Source organism: Oncorhynchus masou, chromosome 30 (genome assembly GCF_036934945.1).
Source record: "Oncorhynchus masou masou isolate Uvic2021 chromosome 30, UVic_Omas_1.1, whole genome shotgun sequence".
Classification (NCBI taxonomy): domain Eukaryota; kingdom Metazoa; phylum Chordata; class Actinopteri; order Salmoniformes; family Salmonidae; genus Oncorhynchus; species Oncorhynchus masou.
The window spans coordinates 54,835,347-54,850,305 of record NC_088241.1 but is presented as its reverse complement, the minus strand read 5'-3'; the positions used below and the strand labels follow the sequence as shown (position 1 = coordinate 54,850,305).

Here is a 14,959-nt window from a genome sequence, read left to right as displayed (position 1 = left end):
CACACACACACACACACACACACACACACACACACACACACACACACACACACAGAGAGATAATTGTTAGTTAATTAGCCAGAGGGGATTAAGGACTACGAGTGTGTTTCTCTTTCATTACTCTCTCGTCATCTATCCCTAATTATTGTCCTTTACTTTCCACTCTCTCCCTTTCTGACCAACACCTCTCTCCCTCTTTCTTTCTATCTCTCCCTCTTTCTCTCTCTCCCTTTCTGACCAACACCTCTCTCCCTCTTTCTTTCTCTCTCTCCCTCTTTCTCTCTCTCCCTTTCTGACCAACACCTCTCTCCCTCTTTCTTTCTCTCTCTCCCTCTTTCTCCCTTTCTGACCAACACCTCTCTCCCTCTTTCTTTCTCTCTCTCCCCTTTTCTCTCTCTCCCTTTCTGACCAACACCACTCTCCCTCTTTCTTTCTCTCTCTCTCTCTCTCCCTTTCTGACCAACACCTCTCTCCCTCTTTCTTTCTCTCTCTCCCTCTTTCTCTGTCTCCCTTTCTGACCAACACCTATCTCCCTCTCTCTCTCTAAACATGAATTTGTTATCAACATGGAATGCTGTTATGAATGTGTGGGTTGTGTCCTATCTAGGCACCCTGCAGTACATGGCTCCAGAGATCATAGACAAGGGTCCTCGGGGTTACGGAGCTCCAGCTGACATCTGGTCTCTGGGCTGCACCATCATAGAGATGGCTACTGGGAAACCCCCCTTCCACGAGCTGGGAGAGCCTCAGGCTGCTATGTTTAAGGTGTGTTTGGTTTGATGTGCTCCAAGACTATGTAACTGGTTCAAACCTGTGTCTCCTGCATGTTATAAGATTTTGTTAGCCAGCTCAGCTAAAGCCTGAAGTGAAGGCATCAAGTGAACGTGATTCATCAGACCACCTGTTGCACTTTACATCCAGCTCAGTGTTTGTTTGTGTGCGTCCGTGTGTAGGTGGGGATGTTTAAGATCCACCCAGAGATCCCAGAGTCGTTGTCGTTGGAGGCCAAGTCGTTTATCCTGCGTTGTTTTGAGCCTGACCCTAATAAGAGGGCTACCGCCTCAGACCTGCTCAAAGATATCTTTGTACGACACAATGTCAAGGGAAAGAAGAGCAAGATCGCCTTCAAGCCATCAGGTAGGGCTGTTCAGCATTGTGTGTGTGTGTGTGTGTGTGTGTGTGTGTGTGTGTGTGTGTGTGTGTGTGTGTGTGTGTGTGTGTGTGTGTGTGTGCCATCAGGTAGGGCTGTTCAGCATTGTGTGTGTGTGTGTGTGTGTGTGTGTGTGTGTGTGTGTGTGTGTGTGTGTGTGTGTGTGTGTGTGTGCTATCAGGTAGGGCTGTTCAGCATTGTGTGTGTGTGTGTGTGTGTGTGTGTGTGTGTGTGTGTGTGTGTGTGTGTGTGTGTGCTAATAAATTAATGGGTGATTTAACCGTTTAATCCACTCAGATTGTTTCCATGATGTCACTGAAATGCTGCAGCTCATACAAATCACAACACACACAGACATACTGTGTACACACACACACACACACACACACACACACAAACTGGCAGACATGGTAATGTAATTGAGGTTGTGTTAATGGTCCCTTTCTCTCCTGTTAACGGTCTCTTTCTCTCCTGTTAACGGTCTCTTTCTCTCCTGTTAACGGTCTCTTTCTCTCCTGTCTACTCCTGGGATCTTTATACCAGTGTGGCAAGGTTTGTTCCCAGTTAACATTTTTGTTGTTTGTACAGAAATAGAAACGCAACATGTAAAGTATTGGTCCCATGTTTCATGAGATTAAATAAAAAGAAAAATGCACAAATTTGTTTACATCCCTGTCAGTGAGCATTTTTCCTTTGCCAAGATAATCCATCCACCTGACAGGTGTGGCATATCAAGAATCTGAAACCTGTTATGGCGGCACACCTCGTCAGCATCCTATGAAATTGCAGAGCGCCAAATTCAAATGACAGTATTTTAAATATTTAACTTTCATTCAAATATATGTGTAATACATCAAAATAAAGCTTAACTTCTTGTTAATCCAGCCGCTGAGTCCGATTTCAAAAAGGCTTTACGGTGAAAGCTCACCATGCGATTATCTGAGGACAGCGCCCCGCATACAAATGCATGACAAATCATTTTTCAACCAGGCACTTGCTACACAAAAGTCAGAAATAGCGATATAAATATGCCTTACCTTTGAAGATCTTCTTCTGTTGGCACTCCAAAAGGTCCCAGTTACATTACAAATGGTCCTTTTGTTCAATAAAGTCCTCTGTTTAGCTGGCGCACTTCAGTCAATAATCCACCAGTTTCCCTCCATCAAAATGCATACAAAATGGCTCCTCCTCGTTACTAATAAACTTATCCAAACAAGTCAAACAACGTTTATAATCAAACCTTAGGTACCCTAATACGTAAATAAACAATACAATTTAAGACGGAGAATCGTTATTGTCTTTGCCGGAGATAAACAAAAAGAATGCGCTCTCATCCATGCGCATGGAAACACTACAGCCCAAATGGGAAACCACTTAGAAAAACTACAACTTCTCCCTAATTTTTGCAAAAACCAGCCTGTAACTCTTTCTAAAGACTGTTGACATCTAGTGGAAGCCCTAGGAACTACAATCGGGGAGGATTTTGCCTTGTAATAAAAGTGACAGCCATTGAATACAGTGGTAGGATGAGGGAGTGTTGTTTGTCCTCAGGGTTTCGCCTGCCATTTCAGTTCTGTTATACTCACAGACATTATTTTAACAGTTTTAGAAACTTGTGTTTCTATCCAAATATGTTTTCTATCCAAATCTACCAATTATATGCATATCCTAGCTTCTGGGCCTGGGTAACCGGCAGTTTACTTTGGGCACGCTTTTCATCTGGATGTGAAATTACTGCCCCCTAGCCCAAAGAGGTTTTAAACACCATGATCCTTACGCAGGTGAACCTGGTGCTGGGGACAATAAAAGGCCACTTTAAAATGTGCAATTTTGTCACACAACACAATGCCACAGATGTCTCAAGGTTTGAAGGAGCGTGTAATTGGCAGAGCTGTTACCAGATAATTTAATATTAGTTTCTCTTTCATAAGAGTTTCATCTGTACGGGGCAGATGTCAGACAGCGGTGTATAGCGTTGTGTGGGCGAGCGGTTTGCTGATGTCAATGTTGTGAACAGAGTGTTCCATGGTGGCGGTGGAGTTTTGATATGGGCAAACATAAGCTATGGACAACGAACACAATTGCATTTTATCGATGTCAATTTGAATGCACAGAGATACCGTGGCGAGGTCCTGAGGCCCATTGTCATGCCATTCATCCACCGCCATCACCTCATGTTTCAGCATGATAATGCACAGCCCCATGTCGCAAGGATCTGTACACAATTCCTGGAAGCTGAAAATATCCCAGTCCATCCAAGGCCTGCACACTGTTGAAAAAAGGCCTGCACACTGTTGAAAAAATGAATAGACCCTAAACTGAGGCTTGAATACAAAATTAAGATGTTTATTGAAACATTGTACAAGAAAGCGCATAAGTGAAAGGTGAAACAAAACACAAACATTTGGGCCTCAGGTCATCATTAGTTTAAATGTGTCGCGCTGCATGAGGCAAATGGTGGTTATACCAAATACTGACTGGTTTTCTGATCCACGCCCCACCAACAGATGCATATCTGTATTCTCAGTCATGTGAAATCTAATCTATAGATTAGGGCCTAATGAATTTATTCCAATTGACCCAACTGTAACTCAGTAAAATCTTTTGAAATTGTTGCATTTTATATTTTTGTTCAGTGTGTGTGTGTGTGTGTGTGTGTGTGTGTGTGTGTGTGTGTGTAGCATGTGTGACTATGTCTGTCTGTGGTCGTGTCTACATGTATCTGTGAGTGTCTGTGATCATGTTGCTATCTATCTGTTTCTGCTAAAGCAGAGTCCTGTCTGCACATTTTTGTTCCAGCCCAACAATATCCCACCTGAGTAGTTAAACCAGGTGTGATAGTGTTGGTATGGTGCAAAAATGTGTCGGCTCGGAAAGACTTGAAAATCCCTGCTAGTATGTCCTTATCATTGCCAAGAGGTCTGAAACATATCTCTATCGCAACAGTTGCCATGGGAATATGCCCAGAAGCAGTATGGCTAGATAGCTAAAGCTAGCTGATAGCTAAACAATATAAGTAGCTAGTTAAATAAAAACGCTAGCTAACCAGTTCTCTTGATTAAGGGGGCTTTCTTACACTGTGTGTGTGTCTGTGTGTTTGTGTGCGTGTGTGTATGTGTTGGCCAGACTACATCCGCAGTGTTTCGCTGCCGGTGCAGTTACAGTGTGAGGCCACCGGGAGCAGCAGCAGCGAACCCGGCTCAGTGAGTCCAGACTGCGACTCCAAACAGGATGTCTTCTTTCAGAAGAACAAACGATCAGGGTCAGAGAACCTGCTCAAACCACCTAGCAACAACTACCTAAGGTACACACAACTCTACACCTGAAGTGTGTGTGTGTGTGTGTGTGTGTGTGTGTGTGTGTGTGTGTGTGTGTGTGTGTGTGTGTGTGTGTGTGTGTGTGTGCGTGTGCGTGTGCCAGGTGGTCATAGCTGATCCTGCTCTAATGCCTTTTACAGCATCCGTCTAATGCCTTGTGGTGACTTTTACAACCTCCAGAACACACACACTCAGTGTGCCATGCAGCCAGGAAACCTTTGTATGTGTAAACACAACTGAAGTCACACTGGGGTTACACACACACCAACACACACACACAATTACCTCATACCCCTGCACACTGTAAATAGCCAAGTTATCATTACTCCTGTTATTATTATTATCATTTTTTTTATCTCTGCGCTGTTAGTCTACATGTGTTGCTTACAAAGATGTGACAAATACCAACACACACACACAAACGTTTTCCAACAGTAGAATAGGGTGTCATTATTCTATATGAATGTCATTGTATTGGTCAGTGTACCGGATGAGGGGTCAGTGTCAGAGGACCGTAGCTCTCCTGCGTCTCTAGAAGACAGAGATGGAGGGCTCTTCCTGCTGAAGAAGGACAGCGAGAGGAGAGCCATCCTCTACAAGGTGTGTGTGTGTGTGTGTGTGTGTGTGTGTGTGTGTGTGTGTGTGTGTGTGTGTGTGTGTGTGTGTGTGTGTGTGTGTGTGTGTGTGTGTGTGTGTGTAAAATATTCAAAGAGGGTAGATTCATTAACATCTCTCTACTCTACAAGGTCCTGAACGAGGACCAGGACAAAGTCATCTCCAACCTCCTGGAGAACCACATACAGGTGTGTGTGTGTGCGTGTTTATACGTGAGAGAGAGAAAATAAATACAATTGTGAATTGATTAAAGAAAGAGCAACCAGATATTGCCACAATCATCTACTTCTTTCTCCCTCTGTGTGTGTGTTTGGTGTGTGTGTTTGGTGTGTGTGTTTGTAGGGCAGTGAGGAGCTGCAGCTCTCTGTGGACCACATTAAACAGATCATCTGTATCCTGAGAGATTTCATCCACTCCCCGGAGCGACGCGTCATGGCAACAACCATCTCCAAACTCAAACTGGACCTAGACTTCGACTCTACATCCATCAACCAGATACAACTGGTTCTTTTTGGCTTCCAGGATTCAGTGAGAACACACACACGCGTGCACACATACAGTCCATTCGGAAAGTATTCAGATCCCTTGACTTTTTCCACATTTTGTTACGTTACAGCCCTATTCTAAAATGGATTAAATCATTGTTCCCCCTCATCAATCTACACACAATAACCCATAATGGCAAAGCAAAAAGTTTTTTCTTTAAAAAAATAATTAAGCATAACATTTACATATGTTTTCAGACCCTTTACTCAGTACTTTGTTAAAGCACCTTTGTCAATGATTACAGCCTCGAGTCTTCTTGGGTATGATGCTACAAGCTTAGCACACCTGTTTTTGGGGAGTTTCTCCTATTCTTCTCTGCAGATACCTTCAAGCTCTGTCAGGTTGGATGGGGAGCGTTGCTGCACAGCTATTTTCAGATCTCTCTAGAGATGTTCGATAAAGTCCGGGCTCTGGCTGGGCCACTCAAGGACATTCAGAAGATTGTCTCGAAGCCACTCCTGCGTTGACTTGGCTGTGTACTTCAGGTTGTTGTCCTGTTGGAAGGTGAACCTTTGCCTCAGACTGAGGTTCTGAGCACTCTGGAGCAGGTTTTTTTAATCAAGGATCTCTCTGTACTTTGCTCTGTTCTTTTTTCCCCTCGATCCTGACTAGTCTCCCAGTCCCTGCTGCTGAAAAACATCCCCAAGGCATGATGCTGCCCCCATGCTTCACCGTAGGGATGGTGCCAGGTTTCCTCTAGACGTGACACTTGGCATTCAGGCCAAATAGTTCCATCTTGGTTTCTTCAGAACAGATCATATTTTTTCTCATGACCTGAGAGTCCTTTAGGTGCTTTTTGGCAAACTCCAAGCAGGCTGTCATATGCCTTTTACTGAGAAGTGGCTTCCGTCTGGCTACTCTACCATAAAGGCCTGATTGGTGGAATGCTGTAGAGATGGTTGTCCTTCAGGAAGGTTCTCCCATCTCCCCAGAGGAACTCTAGAGCTCTGTCAGAGTGACCATCAGGTTCTTGGTCACCTCCCTGACCAAGGCCCTTCTCCCCCAATTGCTCAGTTTGGCAAGTTTGCCAGCTCTAGGAAGAGTCTTGGTGGTTCCAAACTTATTCCATTTAAGAATGATGGAGGCCACTGTGTTCTTGCGGACCTTCAATTCTGCAGAAATGTTTTGGTACCCTTCCTAAGATTTGTGCCTCGACACAATCCTGTCTTGGAGCTCTTTGGACAATTCCTTTGACCTCATGGCTTGGTTTCTGCTCAGACATGCACTGTCAACTGTGAGACCTTATATAGACAGATGTGTGCCTTTCCAAATCATTTCCAATCAAGTGAATTGAACACAGGTGGACATCTCAAGGATGATCAATGGAAACAGGATGCACCTGAGCTCAATTTCGAATCTCATATTAAAGGGTCTGAATACTTTACTTTTATATTTAATACATTTGCAAACATTTCTAAAAATCGTTTTTTTGCTTTGTCATTATGGGGTATTGTGTGTAGATTGATGAGAAAAAAAAATATTTAATTCATTTTAGAATAAGGCTGTAAAGTAACAAAATGTGGAAAAAGTCAAATGGTCTGAATACTTTCCAAAGGCCCTGTACACAGGACTACTCTGAATGATGGTCACATCCTGTGTTTAGAAACATATTATATTCTTATTTACAATAAAAGTTACTCCAAAATGACACAATACATTATTTACCATTCATTTATTTTGGGCGCAAAATAATCTGAAACAACCAAAACAAACAGCAAATGCATCCAACAAGTTTATGGAGTCCCAAGCTTGTAATCACTGTACTTTAATACACGTCTACAGTGCTGTGAAAAAGTGTTTGCCCCCTTTCTGATTTTCTTTAAATTAGATCTTTTTCATACTGAACGTTATCAGATCTTCACCCAAAACCTAATATTAGATAAAGGGAATCTGAGTTTACAAATAACAACAACAAAAATATATTTATTGTATTTATTTAATTAAAAAATGTAACACCCTATTCCTCTGTGTGAAACAGTAAATGCCCCGTTACTCAATAACGGGTTGTGCCACATTTAGCTGCAATGACTGCAACCAAATGTTTTCTGTAGTTGTTGCTCAGTGTTTCACATCGCTGTGGAGGAATTCCGGCCCACTCTTCGCTTTAACTCTGCAACATTTGTGGCTTTTTTTGTGGCTTTTCAAGCATGAAGTGCCCTTTTACACTACCACCACCATACTTGACAGTTCCTACTGTGGAATGCAGTGTTTGGTTTCCGCCAGGCAAAATGGGGCCCATGTCGTCCAAAGAGTTACACTTTTTACTCATCTGTCCAAAAAACATTCTTCCAAGAGTCTTGATGATCATCCAGGTGCTTCCTGGTTCTTTTTGGCAAACTTGAGTCAACTTCTTGGATGAGATGGGTCCCATTATGTCTGGTGAAAACCAAACAGTGCATTCCACAGTAAAAACCTCATACCAACGGTCAAGCATGGTGGTGGTTGTGTGATGGTTTGGGGATGCTTTGCTGCCTCAGGATCTGGATGACTTGCCTTAGTAGAAGGAACCATGAACACTGCTCTGTATCAGAGAATTCTACAGGAGAATGGCAGGCCATCCGTCTGTGAGCTGATGCAAGACAATGATCCAACACAAGTCTACATGAAAATGGTTAAAAAGCAACAAATGTTAAGTTTTGGAATAGCCTAGTCAATGTCCAGACCTAATTCCAATTGAGATGTTGTGACAGGACTTGAAACTAGCAGTTCATGCTTGAAAACCCACAAATGTTGCTGAGTTAAAGCAGGTCTGTATGCTTTCCCAATACTTTTGGTCCCCTAAAATGGGGGGTCTATGTACAAAAAGTGGTATAATTGAAAATAGCTTCAAATGAATGCTGACAGTCTGCACTTTAACCGCATAACCAAATTCAATGTGCTTGAGTACAGAGCCAAGACAACAACAATGTGTCACTGTCCCAAGACTTTTGGAGCTCATCTTGTGTGTGTGTGTGTGTGTGTGTGTGTGTGTGTGTGTGTGTGTGTGTGTGTGTGTGTGTGTGTGTGTGTGTGTGTGTGTGTGTGTGTGTGTGTGTGTGTGTGTTTTCAAGGTGAACAAGGTCCTGAGGAACCATCATATTAAACCTCACTGGATGTTTGCTATGGACAACATCATCAGACGAGCAGTACAGGCTGCAGTCACCATCCTCATACCAGGTGTGTGGTCACTGCTAAAGCGCTCAATAAAAAAACTTGCTGAATTGTAGCAACCTAACCCTTCACCCCTGACCTTTAACTCTCCCTGTAGAGCTCCAGACCCACTTCGGCCCGGCCTCGGAGAGCGAGGGACCAGATAAGGAGGAGGAGGAAGAGGAGGAGGAGGCAGAGTTTGGCCCTGTATTGGTCACGCCTCCAGATGATCCTGCTGTGACCCCCGAACCCGTAGTGACCTCAGCAGTCAGCACGCTCAGCTCCACCCTCTCCTCCCCGCCTCCGCCTCCGCGCTCACAGCCTCTCGGAGCCCAGTTGGGCCGGCTCAAACAGGAGACCAACCGGTGTGTGTGTGTGTGTGTGTGTGTGTGTGTGTGTGTGTGTGTGTGTGTGTGTGTGTGTGTGTGTGTGTGTGTGTGTCTCACCTGGAATCCAAACATAATCAGTTGTATCACACACACACATAAATACTGTATTATGATATACGCACACACACACAGATAAATACTGTATAGTGTATACACACGTACCAATGAAGAGAGGCTGAGGTTTCTATTTCATTTTGATCAAGGGTTGTCTGTCCTACTTAAAATGAATGAGCCTAAGTGCTTCAAGATAAGAGGGTTTGATGAATACCGGATTATGAATGAAGTGGCCTTGCAGCTCCTCGAGCCCAAGTAATGGAATAGAAGAAATATGTGGAATGGCTGTCCTGTTCTGCCCCCTGCAGGTTATTGGAGGAACTGCTGCACAGGGAGAGGGAGTACCAGCAGGTCCTGAAGACAACACTACAGCAAAGACAACATGACCTAGAGCTGGTCAGGGTCAGATACAGACCCCCAGGTACACACACACACACACGCACGCACGCACGCACGCACGCACACACACGCACACACCCACACCCACTGGTATCCCTGGTAACTTGTCTCTCCCCATCTTTCTCTCCATCTGTCTTTTTCTTTTTCAGACATTCCTCCTCCCTCTATCTTCCAAGTCCCAGTTAACCACGAGCCTGATAAGCAGCTCACTGATTGGCTGAAAGACCAGAGTGCAGATGCAGACACCATAGACAAGGTTGATCCATCTACATTGTGTTTGTGTTGTGGGTCCAGTGCTGATATTGCCACGGGGGGATGGGGGGACATGTCCCCCACAATAATTTCTTTAAAATAAATAAATAGGTTGGTGGCCCTCCAGATAGCATATGAACACGTCATAAGCGATGGGAAAATGTGTAGAATTTGAGGAAATTAGCCTTAACGGGCGACTTTGGGCACAATGTGTCATTCTGGCAATGCGTGCCACAACAGATGTAGTTTATTCGTTAGATAAGCTAAGATGTAATTTAGATAAGATGTAATTTCACAGGATATGTTTTTTAGATGGAAGCTGTAGAGATCGGTAAGAAATGTCACTTCTGTAGCCAAGTGTCTTATTTGTTCAATAGCATTAAATTACCTGGTATGATGGTGTATTGATCAGTTATACAGTTTAAATACGTTATTTCTGCATTTCTGCACAAAGTAAACCTTTAAAGTAACTGTCCAGTGTTTACAGATTTCTATCAAATATGACCTATAACTAATTACAATAGATATTATTCCAAAAATGGTAATTAAGTATGTAATTAAAAGCATATTTTCTGTGTTGGATTGGTGTGGTCGTACCCCAACAACAGAATGGCGTTGGCGTATACCGGTCAATAAAAATATTAATGCGAGTAGACCGCTGATTGGCCAGCTCCTCTATGAGGAAATAGCAATCATTTTTTGAAATGGTCTGTTTGAGGTGGGGGTTTTGACGTTTTTTTCCCACCAATTTATGCATTGGCCCCAAATACCAGTATAGAATGAGCCAACAACTTTATTTGGGTATGAGTTAACAGAATATACATTTGTTGATGGACAGTTCATTTAAAACTGCAACAGTTTCTCTCAGCTTTATGGCAAAATGTGTAGAGTATCAGAAAATTGGCTTTAAAACTGCAAAATGTTCTCTCATCCTCATGGTGAATGTGAAGAATAGCATGAGATGAGCTTTAAAACAGCACATATTTCTCTCTACCCCATGACAAAATGTATAGAATTGCAGGAAATGTGCTTTAAAACTGCAACATTTTCTCTGACTCATGACAAAATGTTTAGAATAGCATTATAAAATTGCAAAAAAACAAACATCTGCCCCATGGCAAAATGTGTTGAAATGCAGGAAGTTAGTTGTTTGCACTTATACTTGGTTTTCAAAATACCCTCCGTATACCCTTCAAAATAACCTTAAAGACAGGCATAATAAGTCATGTCAAACTGTGTAGAATTGCAGGAAATGCATTTTATATACACTGCTGAATGAATGAAATATTCTTATTAAATACTTTTGCCTTTACATAGTTGAATGTGCTGACAACAAAATCACACAAAAATGATCAATGGAAATCAAATTTATCATCCCCTGGGGGTCTGGAGTTGGAGTGACACTGAAAATTAAAGTGGAAAACCACACTACAGGCTGATCCAACTTTGATGTAATGTCCTTAAAACAAGTCAAAATGAGGCTCAGTAGTGTGTGGGGCCTCCACGTGCCTGTATGACCTCCCTACAACACCTGGGCATGCTCCTGATGAGGTGGTGGATGGTCTCCTGAGGGATCTCCTCCCAGACCTGGACTAAAGCATCTGCCAACTCCTGGACAGTCTGTGGTGCAATGTGGCGTTGGTGGATGGAGCGAGACATGATGTCCCAAATGTGCTCAATTGGATTCAGGTCTGGGGAACGGGCGGGCCAGTCCATAGCATCAATGCCTTCCTCTTGCAGGAACTGCTGACACACTCCAGCCACATGAGGTCTAGCATTGTCTTGCATTAGGAGGAACCCAGGGCCAACCGCACCAGCATATGGTCTCACAAGGGGTCTGAGGATCTCATCTCGGTACCTAATGGCAGTCAGGCTACATCTGGCGAGCACATGGAGGGCTGTGCGGCCCCCCCAAAGAAATGCCACCCCACACCATGACTGACCCACTGCCAAACTGGTCATGCTGGAGGATGTTGCAGGCAGCAGAACGTTCTCCACGGCGTCTCCAGACTCTGTCACGTCTGTCAAGTGCTCAGTGTGAACCTGCTTTCATCTGTGAAGAGCACAGGGTGCCAGTGGCGAATTTGCCAATCTTGGCGTTCTCTGGCAAATGCCAAACGTCCTGCACGGTGTTGGGCTGTAAGCACAACCCCCACCTGTGGACGTCGGGCCCTCATATCACCCTAATGGAGTCTGTTTCTGACCGTTTGAGCAGACACATGCACATTTGTGGCCTGCTGGAGGTTATTTTGCAGGGCTCTGGCAGTGCTCCTCCTGCTCCTCCTTGCACAAAGGCGGAGGTAGCGGTCCTGCTGCTGGGTTGTTGCCCTCCTACGGCCTCCTCCACATCTCCTGATGTACTGGCCTGTCTCCTGGTAGCACCTCCATGCTCTGGACACTATGCTGACAGACACAGCAAACCTTCTTGCCACAGCTCGCATTGATGTGCCATCCTGGATGAGCTGCACTACCTGAGCCACTTGTGTGGGTTGTAGACTCCGTCTCATGCTACTACTAGAGTGAAAGCACCGCCAGCATTCAAAAGTGACCAAAACATCAGCCAGGAAGCATAGGAACTGAGAAGTGGTCTGTGGTCACCACCTGCAGAACCACTCTTTTATTGGGGGTGTCTTGCTAATTGCCTATAATTTCCACCTGTTGTCTATTCCATTTGCACAACAGCATGTGAAATTTATTTTCAATCAGTGCTGCCTCCTAAGTGGACAGTTTGATTTCACAGAAGTGTGATTGACTTGGAGTTACATTGTGTTGTTTAAGTGTTCCCTTTATTTTTTTGAGCAGTATATATAAAAACAATTCTGGGGGAGGGCCCCGCGTCTTTTGTTTGTCCCCCCCAATATTTACACCACAATTTCATCCTTGCGTGTGTCAGTGTTTATGTGTAGGTCGTGTTTTTATTGGTTATTGAGTTGAGTTTGCCATTGGTTGTTTAGTTTATTACATCCCATATCCGCTCTTTATGTTCATATATCAGTTATGTATTTGAGTTGTAGTACAGTTCAGAGGAGGCTGGTGAGAGGAGCGATAGGAGGATGGGCTCATTGTAAAGGCTGGAATGGGATACATTTTATTTAACCTTTATTTTATCAGGTTGTCCTACTGAGACCAAGGTCTCTTTTACAGATGAGCCCCGAATTAAATTCATTACAGAAAATACACACATCAATATCAATACAAAATGCAAGCAGTAAGAAAACTGAATGTTATAAAATACATCAAACATATGGAAACCACATCTTTGACTCCTTTCCATGTATTCCATTCCAGCCATTACAATGAGCCCATCCTCCTATAGCTCCCTCCACCAGCCTCCTCTGGTATGGTTGTTTACTGGTTTTAGTATGGTTCTATGTAGTTGATGTTTCTGTCTCAGTTTGTAATGGAGGAGTACACGCTGAGCGATGTCCTTAATGATGTCACTAAGGAGGACCTGCGCTACCTACGCCTACGGTAACTACTGTGTGTGTGTGTGTGTGTGTGTGTGTGTGTGTGTGTGTGTGTGTGTGTCATTGCGTGTGTGTGTCATTGTGTATGCGTGTGGGGTGTGTCATTGCGTGTGTGTATGTGTGCCTGTGTGTGTGTGTATCATCATGTAGTAGAACCTGTGGCAACACACTTTAATTAATACTGTATTTTTGTTTTTCTCTCTCCCTGTGTGTGTGTGTGTGTGTGTGTGTGTGTGTGTGTGTGTGTGTGTGTGTGTGTGTGTGTGTGTGTGTGTGTGTGTGTGTGGTGAGAAGGGGTGGGGTGCTGTGTCGTATATGGCGGGGTATCCAGAGGCACAGAGAGCGAGAGAGGCTGACAAGGGATGACTCCAAAGATGACGGATGATGGGATACATGAACTACGACTGCCTTAACACTCACACACAGAGAAATAGAATGAATAGAACCGGCATCCCCATTCAAGTCAATGATGGCATATTGGTTGGGCAGGCAGCCATTGCAAGTGTACCCATAGGGGCAAAGCAGGAAGTGAAAGCTGGAAGTGTACCCATCAATCTGTGTTGTGATTTGTTGAATCAACTCAACTGACATTACAAAAAAATACATTCCATGAGCCACATCAGTTAGCGTCATTTGAATGAATATTCTATATTACCATCGGAATTATTGCAACACAATACCAGGTAGCCATTGTGAGTGTACCCATTATTACCAGTCAAATTGCAAGGGTTAGAGGTTGCAAACCCATTCTATTCGTTCTATTTCTATGCATGCACACATGCACACACAGACCAAACTGTTGTGTGTATGTGTTTGATTAAGTGTGTGATTGAGTGTGTGTGTGTGTGTGTGTGTGTGTGTTATGTACACCACACGTGCTTCTTAGGTTTCGTCCCATGCCAAATTCTGCCTGCTCATTGGTCCTGCATTGCACCAGGAAGTTTGTGGCCCTAGCCAAGAGAGGCAGTGGGCATTTAGTTACACACACAACCAGACAACCAGTCTGTAATGTAGTGTTTATTTTTTGGTCTCTCTAATTCTGTATAGTGAGGTGTATAGTATAGAGGTCTATTGTGTAGAATTGTGTTTGTAGTTAGCACAGGTCTGTGGATTTTCATGTTTTAGCCCAGCTGTGTTCATATTTTAGATGTCTTCATGTGATTTCAATGTGTTACTTTAAAGGTGCAATATGCACGATTTACAGCTGTTCCAGGGTCATTTCAATAAATGATATATACTCATTGGTTCTTGATGAATATAACTTCATGCTGCATGAGCTACTTTACTTCCCTCATCACAACCCAGAATAAGCCTGTATTTTTTTTTTTTTACCTGGCAAGTCAGTTATGAACAGTTATGAACAAATTCTTATTTTCAATGACGGCCTGGGAACAGTGGGTTAACTGCCTGTTCAGGGGCAGAACGACAGATTTGTACCTTGTCAGCTCGGGGGTTTGAACTCGCAACCTTCCGGTTACTAGTCCAACACTCTAACCACTAGGCTACCCTGCCGCCCTTGCATAATATTAAGAAACTATGCGGTAACCATGACTACTTTCTGGTACGTCTTTGTTCTGAGGGTTAACGAGAGATTAACCCTGAGATAAACATTGACCAGAGTTTTGAAGAGCAAACACACGC

General features: G+C 43.7%; 1 protein-coding gene across 1 annotated transcript in view; it reads left to right on the top strand.

The window, feature by feature from the left end:
* The window catches only part of map3k15 (mitogen-activated protein kinase kinase kinase 15), an 82,082-nt gene extending 67,536 nt beyond the window's left edge, over positions 1–14,546 (top strand). The window contains exons 17-28 of the mRNA XM_064947350.1: positions 608–765; positions 954–1,137; positions 4,277–4,454; positions 4,950–5,067; positions 5,214–5,270; positions 5,425–5,610; positions 8,679–8,784; positions 8,876–9,122; positions 9,509–9,621; positions 9,749–9,855; positions 13,246–13,322; positions 13,613–14,546. Of these exons, the coding sequence (XP_064803422.1) occupies positions 608–765; positions 954–1,137; positions 4,277–4,454; positions 4,950–5,067; positions 5,214–5,270; positions 5,425–5,610; positions 8,679–8,784; positions 8,876–9,122; positions 9,509–9,621; positions 9,749–9,855; positions 13,246–13,322; positions 13,613–13,703 (1,622 nt within the window). The 3' untranslated portion in view covers positions 13,704–14,546. The remainder of the gene's footprint in view (positions 1–607; positions 766–953; positions 1,138–4,276; positions 4,455–4,949; positions 5,068–5,213; positions 5,271–5,424; positions 5,611–8,678; positions 8,785–8,875; positions 9,123–9,508; positions 9,622–9,748; positions 9,856–13,245; positions 13,323–13,612) is intronic.
* The last annotated feature ends 413 nt before the right edge of the window (positions 14,547–14,959 follow it).